This window comes from Pseudopodoces humilis, chromosome 3 (genome assembly GCF_049639895.1).
Source record: "Pseudopodoces humilis isolate 2021_Gansu_Grassland_sample_001 chromosome 3, ASM4963989v1, whole genome shotgun sequence".
Lineage (NCBI taxonomy): Eukaryota > Metazoa > Chordata > Aves > Passeriformes > Paridae > Pseudopodoces > Pseudopodoces humilis.
The window spans coordinates 5,984,733-5,998,842 of NC_142202.1; the positions used below are offsets into that span (position 1 = coordinate 5,984,733).

Below are 14,110 nucleotides of genomic sequence, written 5' to 3' on the forward strand. Positions count from 1 at the left end.
ACAACTGAATCTTCAAGCCATGCTTTTAGCTCAGAGGCAGAATGACCTTTCTGAAGTCAAGAGCTAATCTGGACTGATACATAGAGAGAACACTGAATTGAAACACCCTGTGTGATTTAGAAGAGGGCTTCAAAGATCCCAAAAGGATTTAGATGACAGTGACATCAGTAGAGAATAATTTGGTAGAGAAAGGGAGTGCCCAAAATTTACTGTGAGCTCTCTGTCATCCTGGGGGAGCCAGGAGGAGTTCTAAATATTATCTACTCAAAAGAGAATGTGAGCAGCTGCAAATGCTCAGCTTGGTTATAACTTTCCTTTATAAAGCACCAAAGAACTTTTATTTCCTTGATTGCCATCTAGTGGCAAGAGTGCTGTCTGCATTGCATCACTCCTAGCACACATTTCCATCTCAGAGCTCACTGAGCTGTGCAGGCCATTGCACCACTGAAACAAGAGACAACTGATATTGTCCATGCCTATTTTGCGCTTTGTAGAGTACAGCGGGGACTTGCTAGGTCAGGTGCAGAGTGGCAGTTTTGTTGCTGAGAACTCTACCTTCCACCAACATCACTGAATGTTGCTAGGAAGAGGTGAGGCATCAGGATGTGGAAGGGTTCAGGTCATAACCTGGCCATCTCTCAGGGCACAGGTTACTCAAAATGACAAATTAATGTGCAAATGGCCCCATTCCCCTCGGGCAGAAACTAAACTGTGGGTCAATATTACTATTTCTGAGGTGCATTTTTTCTTTCCCTCAGAACAATTAATTTTACATACATTAACTTTGTGCTGTTGTGGAAGGTTGTATCAACTGTGTTGTGTTGCTGAAGCAGATGGGATTATATTGTGGAAAAAAATGCCATTGATTTTCTCAGCCCACAGTTTGAGCTGATCTGTGGTGTTTCTTGGGTATTATGAGACTCTGTAGGATGTTCTTGGAAAACATTTTGAAATGCTGATCTGGATTCCTGAAAAGTACCAGAATAATGCCTGTTGAAGAGTGTCCATTCATTTGAGACACCAGAATGCTGGTGCATTGAGAGTCACACTTGGCCTGATCTGATTTCTGTGGTATTTTTTCTTGCTTCTTCCATATTTTTCAAAATTTCAATGACTTTCCTTCAAGAATTTTTTTAGATGACCCATAATCAGCCCTTAAGGAAGCAGCTAAGGATTATAACCTTGTTCCAGACCTCCTTATATTGAAGTCCCACCAGTGTCAAGGATTTAGGTACCAAAATAATGTATCCATGCCATGTGCTTGCATCCACCTGTCTCTCCCTCTCTCATCAGCAACCTTCCACTTGTTTTCCTCCTTGAGAAGGACAAGACTTCTCTTGCTGCCATCCTGATGTGCTTCATGCAGCCTTATTAAACCCTTTGCTGAAAAAATACTTGTTGTTTATGAGCTTGTGGTTGGAAAACAACCAAAACTCACTGTTAAAGCCTTGATAAATTATGAGTATCAGCAGCCCCTACACAGAACTGCTGGTAGTTAGCCTCAGTACTGAAGCAAAGTGATTCTCTTTTAGCTTTAAATACAAATGCATGCCAAGTATTTCTAGAAGTTTCCCAGATCAGGTGCATAACTGGAAGCTTTTTATAACTCTTCTTGTCTCTAAATTGCATTCACACCAATGAAAGGAATTGTTGGGTCTTGCCTACTAATAAAGGAAGTTTATCTTTAAGATAAAGATAATAGGATCTTTTTTTTTTTTTTAATATTGTCTTTTTCTGTGTAGGAAAAGTAGCACTCAAGAGAAAATTGAAAGTTCTTGAGAAAAATCATTGTTAATGTTTTTCCTTCCTCCTTTTTCTTATTTTTAAATAAAGATATGCAGAGCCTCGAGAAATTGCTGAGAGATGCAATAATATATGGACAGCCTCGCACCCACAGAGCATGGAGAAAAATTATCATCCTCGTGGAGGGCATTTACAGGTATGTTTGTGTTGTAGAAAGATGAGTATTCTGTCATTTCTGAGGACAGAATGATGAATTGAGTGGGGAAAACTCTGACTCTAGGTATCTGAGAGAAATATTAATGAGAGTAGAAGTTACAGTAACATTCTGTGATCTCATAAATATGTTGATTTCCATTACAAAAGCCTGGACCTTGTATCCTGTAGCTCCAGTTAGATCCTCCACATTGTTCTGAATGTTGACTTAGCAAATCACAGTAGAGTGAGAGATGTGCTGAGAGCAAGACAGGTAAGGTGGTGTATGTTGTGGCAGATGTGATAAAGTTCATGGAGCTGTAGTTGGTGGGGAGTTGTGCTGAGTGAGTAAGCTGAGCTTTGTAGAGTTGTTTGTAACCCATGGGCAGATCAAAAGACAACTATGCAGAATTGATTAAGCTCTCTGCGTGCCCAGTTCTTGCCCAGCTGCTGAAATCTTAAATCTCAAGCTAAACTTAGGTTAAGTGATATCAGCATCTTTTTAGTAATGAGTGCTGGATCAAATAGACTTGCACTTCAACAGGAAAACTGAAAGACTGCCTTTCAAAGAATTATATAGTGGTATTTAACACAGCCCTAGTCCCTGGAGGAATTCAAATGAGAGAAGTGCCTTTGAGAATCCATCTGATAATAGCAGCATCAATAATACAATGTAATTGTAGAGCACCTCCGTCAGGTAGCTACAGTTCACTTGTGTGATGCAGCTTACACCCGGCCAGAAAGGGAAACAGTCACTGGAGTTGAGCAGCAGAGCAGAGGCACCAGCCATGCTCACCATCCTGGGCTTCATCCTGGCAGCTGCTCCAGTCTGGAGAAGGCCATTGGGAAGACAGCCAGGGAGTTCAGGGAGGGGGAGCCACTGATGGGCGGGAGTTGGAGAAGGGAAAGGCAGGAAGGGTTGGAGAAGCAGGGGTTTGGATAGTAAGAGGGTTTGCAGGAAGCTCAGCAAGGCTACTGCGGTGAAGATGATGCAGTACAGAAGATGAGGGAGCAGTACAAGGGTGGTTTGGGGAGTAACAACACCTGCTTCAGAGAGAAGGAAACCAGAACCACTCATTCACAGGACATGACAGGGTTTATAAAAACTGGCATTAAAACTTTATATGTAGGGATTGTATCATGTGTTGCTGAAATGCAGCCAGTCCGGATGGGCAGTCACTTATGCCATTTTGCTGCAAAATGCTGGCACAGCTTAGCCAATTAGCTTTTTTTTGGAAGAAATCTTTTATGATCGCATGTCATCACAACTTCATAGTTGTCAGTGCTTTCTTTTTGCCTAATGTTTTCCATCTGCAGAGAGACCAAATCAGTCCTTATCTAAACACCTGTCACTCAGAGGTGAAACAGGTCAGCAGCAGATCAGCTGATCCAAAGCAGGCTGAACGTGTCCTTTCAACCAGAATAAACAGAGCAAAACTACAAATAAACATCACTTGGGACTACTAAAAGAAAGCTCAGATTTAAGGACTTTGATCATGCAGAAATTAAGTGGACCACCAACATTTTACTGACAAATGTTCCCATTGGTCACTTGGTTGGCAGAAAAGGCTCCAGCTGCTGAGCTTTGTTCACTTTTAAATCCTTTACCCTGAATATTGACCACTAGGGAACAAGAAAGTAGACTGGTAACAAAGAGGCATGGATCAGTCCAAGCAGTGGGACAAACCCAAACTATATTACTAAATATAGTAATATTTAACTATATTAACTTATAACTGTGTTTCCAGGTTTATGTTTGGTGTAGAGTTTTCTTTTCCTGTACTTTTGCAGTTCATTCTCAAACAAAATTTTTTTTTTCCAAACTTCAAGGAATCTTCTGTTGGAATGCAAAGTAAAAGCATGTTAAACCTCAGAGTACCTACTAAAAGGAGCCATAAAGTTCCTTCAGCTCCATATAGGCTAAATAATGTTAAGACCACTCATGCCCTGAGTGTCTATGCTTCTGAAAGGTATAAAGTAAAAGAAAAACAAATCTCAGCTCTCTAATAGTCTCTTGTTGGAAACTATCCCTAGCAGTAGCTAGGATGGTTGGTTAGTTAGGTTGTTTTCACAGTCTAAGCAGATCAGAAACTGTAGAGTGTGGTTTGGTTGTAAAGCAAATCTGCTGTGACTTGAGGGCAAATGCCACCACGTGCCACCGCGCTGTGTCCCTGCCAGCCCGGGACACGCGCAGCCAGGCGAGCCCCGCGGCACGGCCAGGAACAGGCTCACAGCCCAGCCAGCCTCAGCCAGTTGGTAGCTAAGAACATTTCATATTAAAAAAAAAAAAAAGAAAAATGCTGGAGAAGGATGGAGTAGAAATTCTCTTACTCTTTTTGTGTGTATGTTCTTTCCTTTCTTGGCCCAGGGTTTTTGAAAGACTAAAATTTTCCAGCCCCATATTGGCTAATGATAGTTTTCTTGAAGGTTTGCCAAATGCCAAATTAACATTCATCAAGAGGGTTTAAGAGGAGTTAGAGTGTAGTTAATGTATTCTTCTTACAATAGTTAATACAGTTTTTTATTTTTTTACCTAAGTTATGCTTCAGGGATGGCAAGTATAGAATTTAAATAACTTGGTCCAAGCCATTCTCCAAGTTATAATATCTTGATTTGCAAGTTTGGCTTGGCAAATTTTTGCAGAAATGCTTTTTCCAGAGATGTAAAAGAAAATACTAAGCTTTCCTTCTTTAAAAAAAATATTGTTATATGGGACACCATAATCTTAGTATGGTGAAGTTTATGGTATGGAAAGAAATTTGCCTTCTGTTTCCATTAGGAGTGTCTTAAAGTGTTTACACTGTGCATAAGCCTAGACTTAGCAGCTGGCAAAATTTGAAAAGGGTCATTGTTAGCCATCATGAGCATTTCTGGAAATCAGGCTTGTGTTTGAAACCATAAACCACAGATTTTGCTTGCTTATAACTGAAGGCAGAATTGGTCCCTCGACTTGGGAAGCACTCAAGCTACATGTCAAATAAATAGTATTAAGTATATGTTTGTTTGCTTTTTAATGGCATTATTATCTTAAAAAGAAAAAGAAAATTATAAAAAAGTAAATGTAACTCCTAGTGAAAGCTGGTTCTTAACTTGGACCAGCCTAGGAGCAAATATATTCCATTTGCGTTCCAAACTGAGGGAGACCATCTAGCCATCAATCTTGACTCCAAAAAGCATGAACAAGTTTTGGCAGTGACCAGGGCACAAGTTAGACTTGCTAAATCATATTTTTACTATTTGAATTCCAGCTAATGTTTTCCTTGGCTTCCACCATTTCCAGTTCAGGATTAATCAGTTACTGTGTTCTTACATGGTTTGTGGTGGGCTTCTGCTCTCTTCCATGCATATTTACTTAGAAGTCAGATAGGCCAAGGCCAAGGGCAGAAGTTATGGGGCATCAGAAATTGATTGAAACAGATTGGTTTTCATTTGGTTTTTTTTCCTTACTTTTAATTTAATTTGTTTATTTTCCCTTCCAGCTAAGAAATTAGCTCTGATCAGTTAGATATTGTCCAATGCCTTTTCATGTGCATTAGAAGTTCCTTGGGATTCAATGCCAATAGTGTAGGAAACTTAGCAGGGTTATTTTTTATTTCCTGGGATTAAGTGACTGGACTTCCAGAAAAGAATGAGGTAACATTTAATGCTTTTGGCCAAGGACCAGCATTAAAGGTTAGCATTTCTATCATTTTAGTGTTGAAATGGAGTTGTATTTGAGGGCAGAATTGAAAGATTTCCTTAAAATTATTGCTCTAAACTACAAAACAGAGATTGTTGTATGAATGTAGAAAGTTTATGTAAGAAAACAGTACCTAAAGTAACTGCTGAAGTGGAATGTACATGTCTTGTGAGTAGCAGGCCAGGAAAGGAGGGATTTTTCCCAATTACAAACTAGCCTGAAAGGGGAACAGATAAACTCTTCAAATGTTGAAAAGATAGTGGTACTCTAGGGCATGTTTAGAGATGAAGTAGATAAAAGGTGGAATATTTGTAAATTTATTTTCCTGAGAGAAAGAAAAAAAAAAGGAAACTGTGGTACCATTGTAGAATGTAGAAACCTCTTTTCCCAAGAAGTTTCAGTATAAACTGGGCAAAAAACCATCAATATCGTGTCAATTGTGAGCCAGTGTTCCAAGTGAAGTGACCATCACAAGCACTCACCTCCCATCTCTCAAAGCACCTGGATCTGCAATTCATCAGCTGCACCAGGAAGAGCATCGGTGGTTTGATGGGGATTGAATCAACTGGATTTCAAACTGGAGTTTTCTAAAAACTTGGGATTGTCTCCTCACATCTGGAAGTATGTTCAAACTGAGTGTGTACTACCCAAGTTTTTGTGCCTGTCCACCACACAAGGGAGATGAGAGTCAGCTGCAATCTGGAAGCTTTCCATCCCTGCCACCAAGCTAGGAATTTGTGCTACAAGACAGGATGTCATACCACGTAACGAGAACACCTGGCCTGGGCAGAGCCAGCTTTAGTTCATCTGGGGTTTTTTATTATGCTCTGTGTGCTTGAGCAGATCTGGAAACAGATTAATACATTTGCACACAAAGCTAAATGGCCCAGCCATAGTGAAACAGAACCAGTACAGTTCACTTCTGGCTCTTTGGTTTAAGCCCACTTGACACCAACATTTACTGAAGGATTCAGTAAACTTTCCATTTGGGCTACCCAAAGGGTTATGTGAAGTGAGCTTTATCTTGAAGCAATTCTATGTGCTTAGTAACCATCTCCCAGGGTCCAAAGAGAGATCAAGACCAAAGCAGGCAGCAAAACAGTTCTCATCTCTGCCATCAGGAGGGCTGAGACCTGTTGGAATGGCAGCATAGAACATGTGCACGACTCCACCAGCACTTTATCTGTTCCATGGATGCTTCAAGGCCACATTAGGACTCTGTCAACTATTGCATTTGTCTTAGCCAGCATCTTTCAAGAGCGGTAGATAAAAACTGAAACTGAATACAAGTGCCTTGTTTTGCTAAGCAACTTAGAGCTCCAAGAGAAATCTCCTACTCATACGAGAAAGAAAAGTTTAAATTAAATCTTCTAAATGGTTAAATCTTGCATCAGCCATGTACCAGCTCCATGTATTCTGGGATTCAGCACAGCTTTCCTTCCATTACACAAATAAGCAGCATTTTTATTTTACCATTTTTTACTCTTTTTGAAGTAAAACGCTGTCTCTCCTGCCTGAATCTCCATGAACCGCTAAGCCTAGTGACGACCATATAGATGTGGAAAAACCATCATTGCCCTTCTCTGCCTGGCTGGTGTGCCCAAGCATTGCTGGGAGGTGGAGGGTGGGATTTGCAGTTTGCAGAGGTGCTCGCTGGCCCTCCCTGCAGACCAGCCAGACACAGCTGAAAGCTGCCGAGCCCAGCACGTACGATGGTGCACATCCAAGCACACCCAGTGGCCCAGTGTCATTTCAGCTGACTAATGCTTTGACTCTGGGCTATGTGAGGACTGTGGGCTCTGCCCTTCTATTCACTAGGAAAATAGCTGTGGTGGTTTAAGTTGCTTCTCCCCCAGCTGCCAAGTGTCATTTGGGAAAAGTGAGAAAGCCCAGTCCTCAGGAGCTTGCAGTACAAGCCCACCCTTCTTTGCTGCAAGGGACCATGGTGCCAACAAACAGTCCCACAGCTGCCTCTTTTAAGGCTGGGCAAGACAGAAGAACAAGATTTGCCAGCAGTTACCAAGAGCCAAAAATATGCCTCCAGGCACACACAGCCAGGCTCTCTGAACCTCCCAGTGTGAACAGCACAGGCAGCCCTTGTCCATGGCTACTCCCCCATGCTGTTACACTAATGGAGTTTTGCCTTTGGGCAGGTCTCCTTCAAAACTGGAGACCAGTTTCCAAGCTTACTCAGGAGACCAAAGGATGAAGAAGGACTAAAATTGTCAGAAATTTCCCTAGTGCTAAAAGAACATCATGCTCCTTTTGTGGTGCCAAACTTCTAGCTGCACAGTACAAGTAAAGTGGCAACAAAACAGCCTGTGAAAGCCATTGGTCCAGGATCCAAAAATTCCCAAGACACTATTGACTGCACTTCTCTTTTGTACTCACTATTTGGGACCAAAGTCCATGTTTCTGGTCATCTGAAACTGGTTGCATTTGCAGGTGGCTGCACCTTAGCTGTGGGCCTTAGCCACAGAGCCCTGGTTTGCCTGGGTTTGTTATGTATCAAACACTTTGTGTTTGATAGGAAGCTTTTAACTTCTAAAGACCTGCTTACTAAAGCTAGTGGAAGAGAACATGATTAACTCATTATGGAATGAATACCAGGTGCATCTGAGTATATCCAAGCATAGCTGCAGTCATCTCACAGAGGTTTTCAAGACACAAGTCTTCACAGCAATACTCTGCATATGTCATCTTTATGGGATCAGAGAGCATTTCTTATTTATCTCCTTGTGCTTTCATTTTGCTGGACACCTCCTCTGTGCCTTCTCATTTACTGACATGACTGCCAGCAGTACAAAAGATTTATCATCTCTTCTCATTTCTCTGAATCTCAGTACACCATTAATCACAGAATCGTGGAAGGGTTTGGGTTGGAAGGGGCCTGAAAGCTCATCTTGTTCCAATCCCCCCTGCCATGGACAGGGACATCTTCCACTAAACCAGGTTGTTGAGAGCCCCATCCAACCTGGCCTACAACATTGCCAGGTATGGGGTGTCCACAGCTTCTCTGGGCAACCTGTGCCACTTCCAAATATTTAGTTTTTCTGTGTGGCTGTAATAAAGTAAAAAGCAAAGGAATGGAAACTTTTTTCCTTTTGATTACTAGGTAGCAGGCTACATTTCCTAAAAAGTATATATCGAAGCAAAATTTGGCAAGGCTGGACTTCAGCTGCCTGTTTTAATCCCTGATTCTGTGAAGACTGGGAATGCTTAGAGTTTATGGCACCAGCTGTGGGTTTTATATGGCCCATCTCCAGTGTATGTTGGACCCAACTCCTCTGCACCAGATGAATTTGCTCTAGAGCTGTTATGCCCAAATATTGCCACAGTAGCTGACAATGAAGTAAGCAAGGACCAGACTGAATTATAGCAGTTCTTTATAATATTTGTTTTGTGGAGATGAAAAGTAATGTGCTGCTTAGGGTAAGTATCTGCACCTTGCTTTACACCTTTCCTTCTCTCCTCTGACACACTGACAATTTACAAACATTCAAAAGACTTTTTGACTGGTTTTGAATGTCTGAATTCTAAGACTGTTTAACTGTTTTCTGCTCACCTTCAAGTGAGTTTTTGGTGTGTGTTGTGAGGTTTTTTTGGCTTGTAAGTAAAAATTGTAATTCCAGAGGAACTTTGGTGGATTAATGCAGTTAATGGCTGTATTTTCTGCCAGTATGGGGAAGAGTGCAGGGTTTGTTGTTCACCCCTGCTTCTCTCCCTGTGCAGCATGGAAGGGTCCATCGTGCGCCTGCCAGAGATAGTCTCCTTGAAGAACAAATACAAAGCCTACCTCTACTTGGACGAAGCTCACAGCATCGGTGCAGTGGGAGCAACGGGCCGAGGAGTTGTGGAATACTTCGGAATGAGCCCCGATGATGTTGACGTATTAATGGGAACGTTCACAAAGAGCTTCGGCGCAGCTGGAGGATACATAGCTGGCAAAAAGGTAAAAGGAAATCATAAACAATTTCACATCAAGGGTGTGGGAATTGCTTCTGTATGATGTACGATACATTTCAGTATCTTTTTGAACAGCCTGCTTAACATGAGCACTGTTCTAAAGTCAGCATCATTTTTGCCTGGATCCCAAATGCACATCAAACAGTCAGACTTTCTTATTTTTGTCTCATGTTCATATTATGTAATTTGCTTGAGTTGGGTTATTCTGTGCCACCCTGATGATTGTTGTTTGTCTTGGAAATGTTTGGACATGTTGTGGTTGGCTAATATACTTCCCTACATTAATTTGCATGCGGATTGCTCATTACTTTGTTTCTTACTTTGTTTCATATTTGTAAGCAGTGTGTGTAGCAATATTGAGAGATTAAAACCACAGTTTCATCCACTGATAATAAAATTCCTAAAGAGTCGTGGATTGACATAGTTGCATTTTTTAGGAGAATGGAGAAAGAGGTTACTGGGGCCTTTTGCAATAGTAAATTTTGTGTCCTCAGTTGCTCCATGTACATTAACAAAACAATCTCTTGCCAACAACAGATGTCAACTAGAAGTAGAGCTGAGCTTGCTTTAACAGGGGGTGTAGAAGAGAAAGCATAATCAGCACCATTGTGAAATGTCATTGGTTTTGTTGCTTGACAGAGAGATCAAATGGTTGCTGATTATTTTCTCTTTTCATACCCAGCTGAATGTATTTTTTAAGCAATCTGCTGAATGAGTGGGAAGCCTGTTTAGACAGCCCATATGGTTGTTGTCAGAATAACATTAATAAGGGCAGCCCTACAGTAGAATAAAAGGGCTATAAGAAAGTATAAACTGTGTATTTCTTACTGTCTTTTTTGGGTTTGCCCCTGGAGTTCTTAAAACCAAGTGTCATAATATATCAAGAATCAATTTTCTTTGTTTCCCTGGCTTCCTGAATTTTTATCTGTGCGTTTATTTCTTACCAAAGACAATGTGGGTAATGTAGCTAGAAAGTGTAGAGAGATTAGACCTGTGAAAAGTAATCCCATGTAATTTATCCTCTAATCCTTGGAAGTTTTTTCAAGTGAAAACAGGTCACTCTTTTCACGCCTGTGTATCACTAAGCTTTGCCTCAGGCTTCTCAGTCTTGGAAGGCTGCTCACCCGTTCACCCACTTACGTTCCCTTCTGCAGCCAAAAACTCACAGTGGGGCTGTTAATTCTGCATCAGCTGGAGCCCAGAAGCCTTCTTAGCTTTTAACCAAACCCTTAGGAATACAATTGCAGTATGGCCATGCACAACCTGTGTAAGGTTAGGTAAATCTTCATCCTCAGCACTGGAGTTACTGCATAAACTTACACAGTTTTTTGTTAGTGATTTGTGTTACTCTCACTGGATTTTTTTTTCTTATGATATTTTTTTTATCAGAGTCAATTTTCAAGCAGGCCTCATCCCTTTCTCACTAACATGCACTCAGCTTTTAATGTGGTAACTGGAACTGTGATATTTTGCACTAGGAGATATAAGTTGTTATAACAGTGATGATCTTAGGAAGATCTGAATTCCTACTGCATGCCTGAATTCAGGAGAGTTACTGATGTTTTAGACGTGCCAACAGTATATCAATGGTTTTTCTAAGAGGACAGGTTGTGTTCTCAGTTACTGTGTTCTCAGGAAATGTTTAAACAATTATACTGACTCTGGCATGACTGCCACACTGAAAGTTTTGATTGAAAATTTATATGCTAATAGACAAAGACAGATCCCAGTAAGGTTGCTTTTCCTGGGTAAGGTCATGTGGCAGAGGACCTATATTGATGTCATATAGCCTTTGTTCCATTACCAGAGGAGAACTGAGCAGCATTATTTTAAGTGCAGCTGTTCATTGGTCTTGAAATTATTTTGGCTCTTTTATAATAAGTCTTAGCACAGAAGTAAACATCATTCTATTCCAGACTTTTGTTTTGGCTGTAATTTCCCCACTTTCATGGTAAAGCACCTGCCTGATGTTTCTTCAGGCCATGTATTAACAGTGGCAGCCAAGATTGCAATCCAGTAGCTGGTGAAACGTCCTCTTCCTTTTGCATGTTCCCACTCCTGCAGTAGTTAAGAGGGAGATTCTGCTGTTTGGCCAGCTCAAAGCTCATTCATGCTTTGTTTTGCTTGTGTAAGGACCTTGTGGACTTTTTACGAACTCATTCTCACAGTGCTGTGTACGCCACATCTATGTGTCCCCCTGTAGCAGAGCAAATCATCAGGGCAATGAAATGTCTCATGGGACTGGACGGGACAACGCAAGGTAAGCCACCTTCCCTCCTTCCTTCACTTATTTCAGCTGCTACCAGAGCATCTCTCTGGGTACACTCACAAGCCAAACGTCATCCAGCAAAGAAGTATTGCAATGGCAGTGCAAAAGAAATCCTTGTTATTATAAAATTAATACCCAAATCATCATATTTCCAAGTGCTGTCGACCCTGGGGTTTTTTCCATGCTCATCCACACACAGCAGGGATGGAAATCTTTTGGAGTTCTGGCTGTATAGTTGCCAGCCCATCCTGCTTTGCAGCAACAAATAGAAATACATGGATTTCTCTTGGAGTATATTCTCTGACTTTGTGGTGGGGTTCATAAGGAGATGCCTTCATTTATGGGCTATAGGTGTTGTCAGTTCAGCTTTGCAAGTGTCAGCCTTCAAAAAGGCAAACAACTCAAGCATGGTGCAACATTTCAGAATAGGTATTGTATGTTAAATAATAGTATGAGAAGGTGATTATAATAATTCCTACCTCACTCAGGCATCGATTATGGTGTCCTGAGCCTAGTTCTGTACTAACTTTTGTCCCAAAAGAACTGACTCCTTGGTGTCCTTATGAAAAAGTAGGTGTATTTCTATTCATCTCTTGAAGCTGCAGATGCAGCTATTGTCCTATCCTCTGTGTGGTGTGCTTTATCCTCTATATGACATTTTATCCTCTGTGTAATACAGTTTTCTATACAACAAGCAACAAAACAACAGTGACATACCCATCTGTTATTGTTTCAAAGCAATGCTGATATGTGTTCAATGTTCTTGGGCTTAAATCCAATATGGAGAAGAAGTGATTGAATTTGTGTAGTTTTTTTTCAGGAATACCTGAGAGTCATGATATTCTTTAACACCCAGCTGATGATGCAGATTCTGCTCTGAATTGCAATCTCTTTTATAGTGGCCCAGCAGTGCTTTTTTCTCTTACTTTGTCTGAGACTAAAAGAATTAATTCTGTATTAGTCCTCCCAGATAGACAGATAGACAGACAGACAGACTGGGATAAGGTGGGAATGGAAGAGATAAAGGGTAGGTGAGAGCAGGTAAGATACTGCTCTGCACTACTCGGTTGCAGTGCCCTAGAGGGCTGCTTAAAACCATGATAGATACAAGGCTATTGAGATATTCATCTCAGCACTTCAATGAGGCCAGAATTTACAAGACCCAGAGTACAGAAGGAGGGATAGATGATCCAGTCCCAGTGCCAAATGCTACTGAGTGCAAGGACAAAAGGCAGCAAAACTCCAGCACAGTGCGCTGACGATGAGGAAGCGACGCTATTGTCATTTTGGCAGAGAAGCCAGAGCATAAAACTGCTTCCAGCTTAAAATTGGACGGTCCCTGCTGCATGTGCTGATGCCTACGTGTGTTTGGTGTAAGAGACCATCTCTGACATCTTTCTCATACCCTGGGCTGGGCACCGCTCCTGCCCTGGCGCTTGCCGTGAGAGGGCGGTCTGACACTGAGCCTGCCCGGGACTCGCTGACTCCGGCGCTCGCAGATGCTGCGTGTAAAACACCAAACATGCAGAGCATTTCCAGGCCTTCAAAGCCTGCTAAAAATGCTCTTCAGCTAGCGTGAGTCTGCCTGCAGTTCAGTGCAGGATAAAGCGGAGAACTGGGTTCAAGATGGAGTTTTTTAAGATGTGCGTGTCTCTCTTAAGGCTGAGTTTGAAGCATTTTCTCTTCAATAAGCAGCATTGTTTAATGACACAGTGTTTGGATTTCTGCACAAAATAAAAGCTTATTAAGTCTTCTGCAAATCTGTTATGAAATAAATTAGTGCTCTGTCAGTTTTTTAAAAATTGTCTCGTAATGTGAAATGCAAATGGGTAGGAAAACAAATGAATAAATCATATATCACAACTTAGACCATTGCACAAAGGCTAGCAAGCTGGCTGTGATGTGTAAAATTGTTTCTTGTCCTTCTGAGCCAGACTCATTATTTTAGTCTTTTAGGTTTCCTTTCATGTGGGCCTCCCTTCATTAGGCTGTCTTGTGAGCTACAAAAAAACCCACAACCCGAAATACAGGAAAAAAATGCTATGCTGGACCACACTACAATGTGTTGCTTTGGCATCAGAGACAGGAAGGTGGTGGCATAGAAAGGAACAAGGAACAGAAGGGAGAAAGCACTGTCTCTCCTTCGATATTTTTGATTCCAAGGGCAATGACCTTGGCAGAGTTGCTTAGGTCCACTGTCACAGAAGGTGGTAAATCCTGCACACAAGTCATTCTTGTGAGAACATGAGCTGTGGAGCAGA

At 41.4% G+C, this 14,110-nt stretch overlaps 1 protein-coding gene across 3 annotated transcripts in view; it reads left to right on the forward strand.

The window, feature by feature from the left end:
- The window catches only part of SPTLC3 (serine palmitoyltransferase long chain base subunit 3), an 85,736-nt gene that overhangs the window by 57,351 nt on the left and 14,275 nt on the right, over positions 1–14,110 (forward strand). For all 3 annotated transcript variants that reach the window (XM_088053012.1, XM_005525433.2, XM_088053013.1), the window contains 3 exons: positions 1,834–1,939; positions 9,347–9,566; positions 11,714–11,840. In XM_088053012.1, coding sequence (XP_087909138.1) covers positions 1,834–1,939; positions 9,347–9,566; positions 11,714–11,840 — 453 coding nt within the window. The remainder of the gene's footprint in view (positions 1–1,833; positions 1,940–9,346; positions 9,567–11,713; positions 11,841–14,110) is intronic.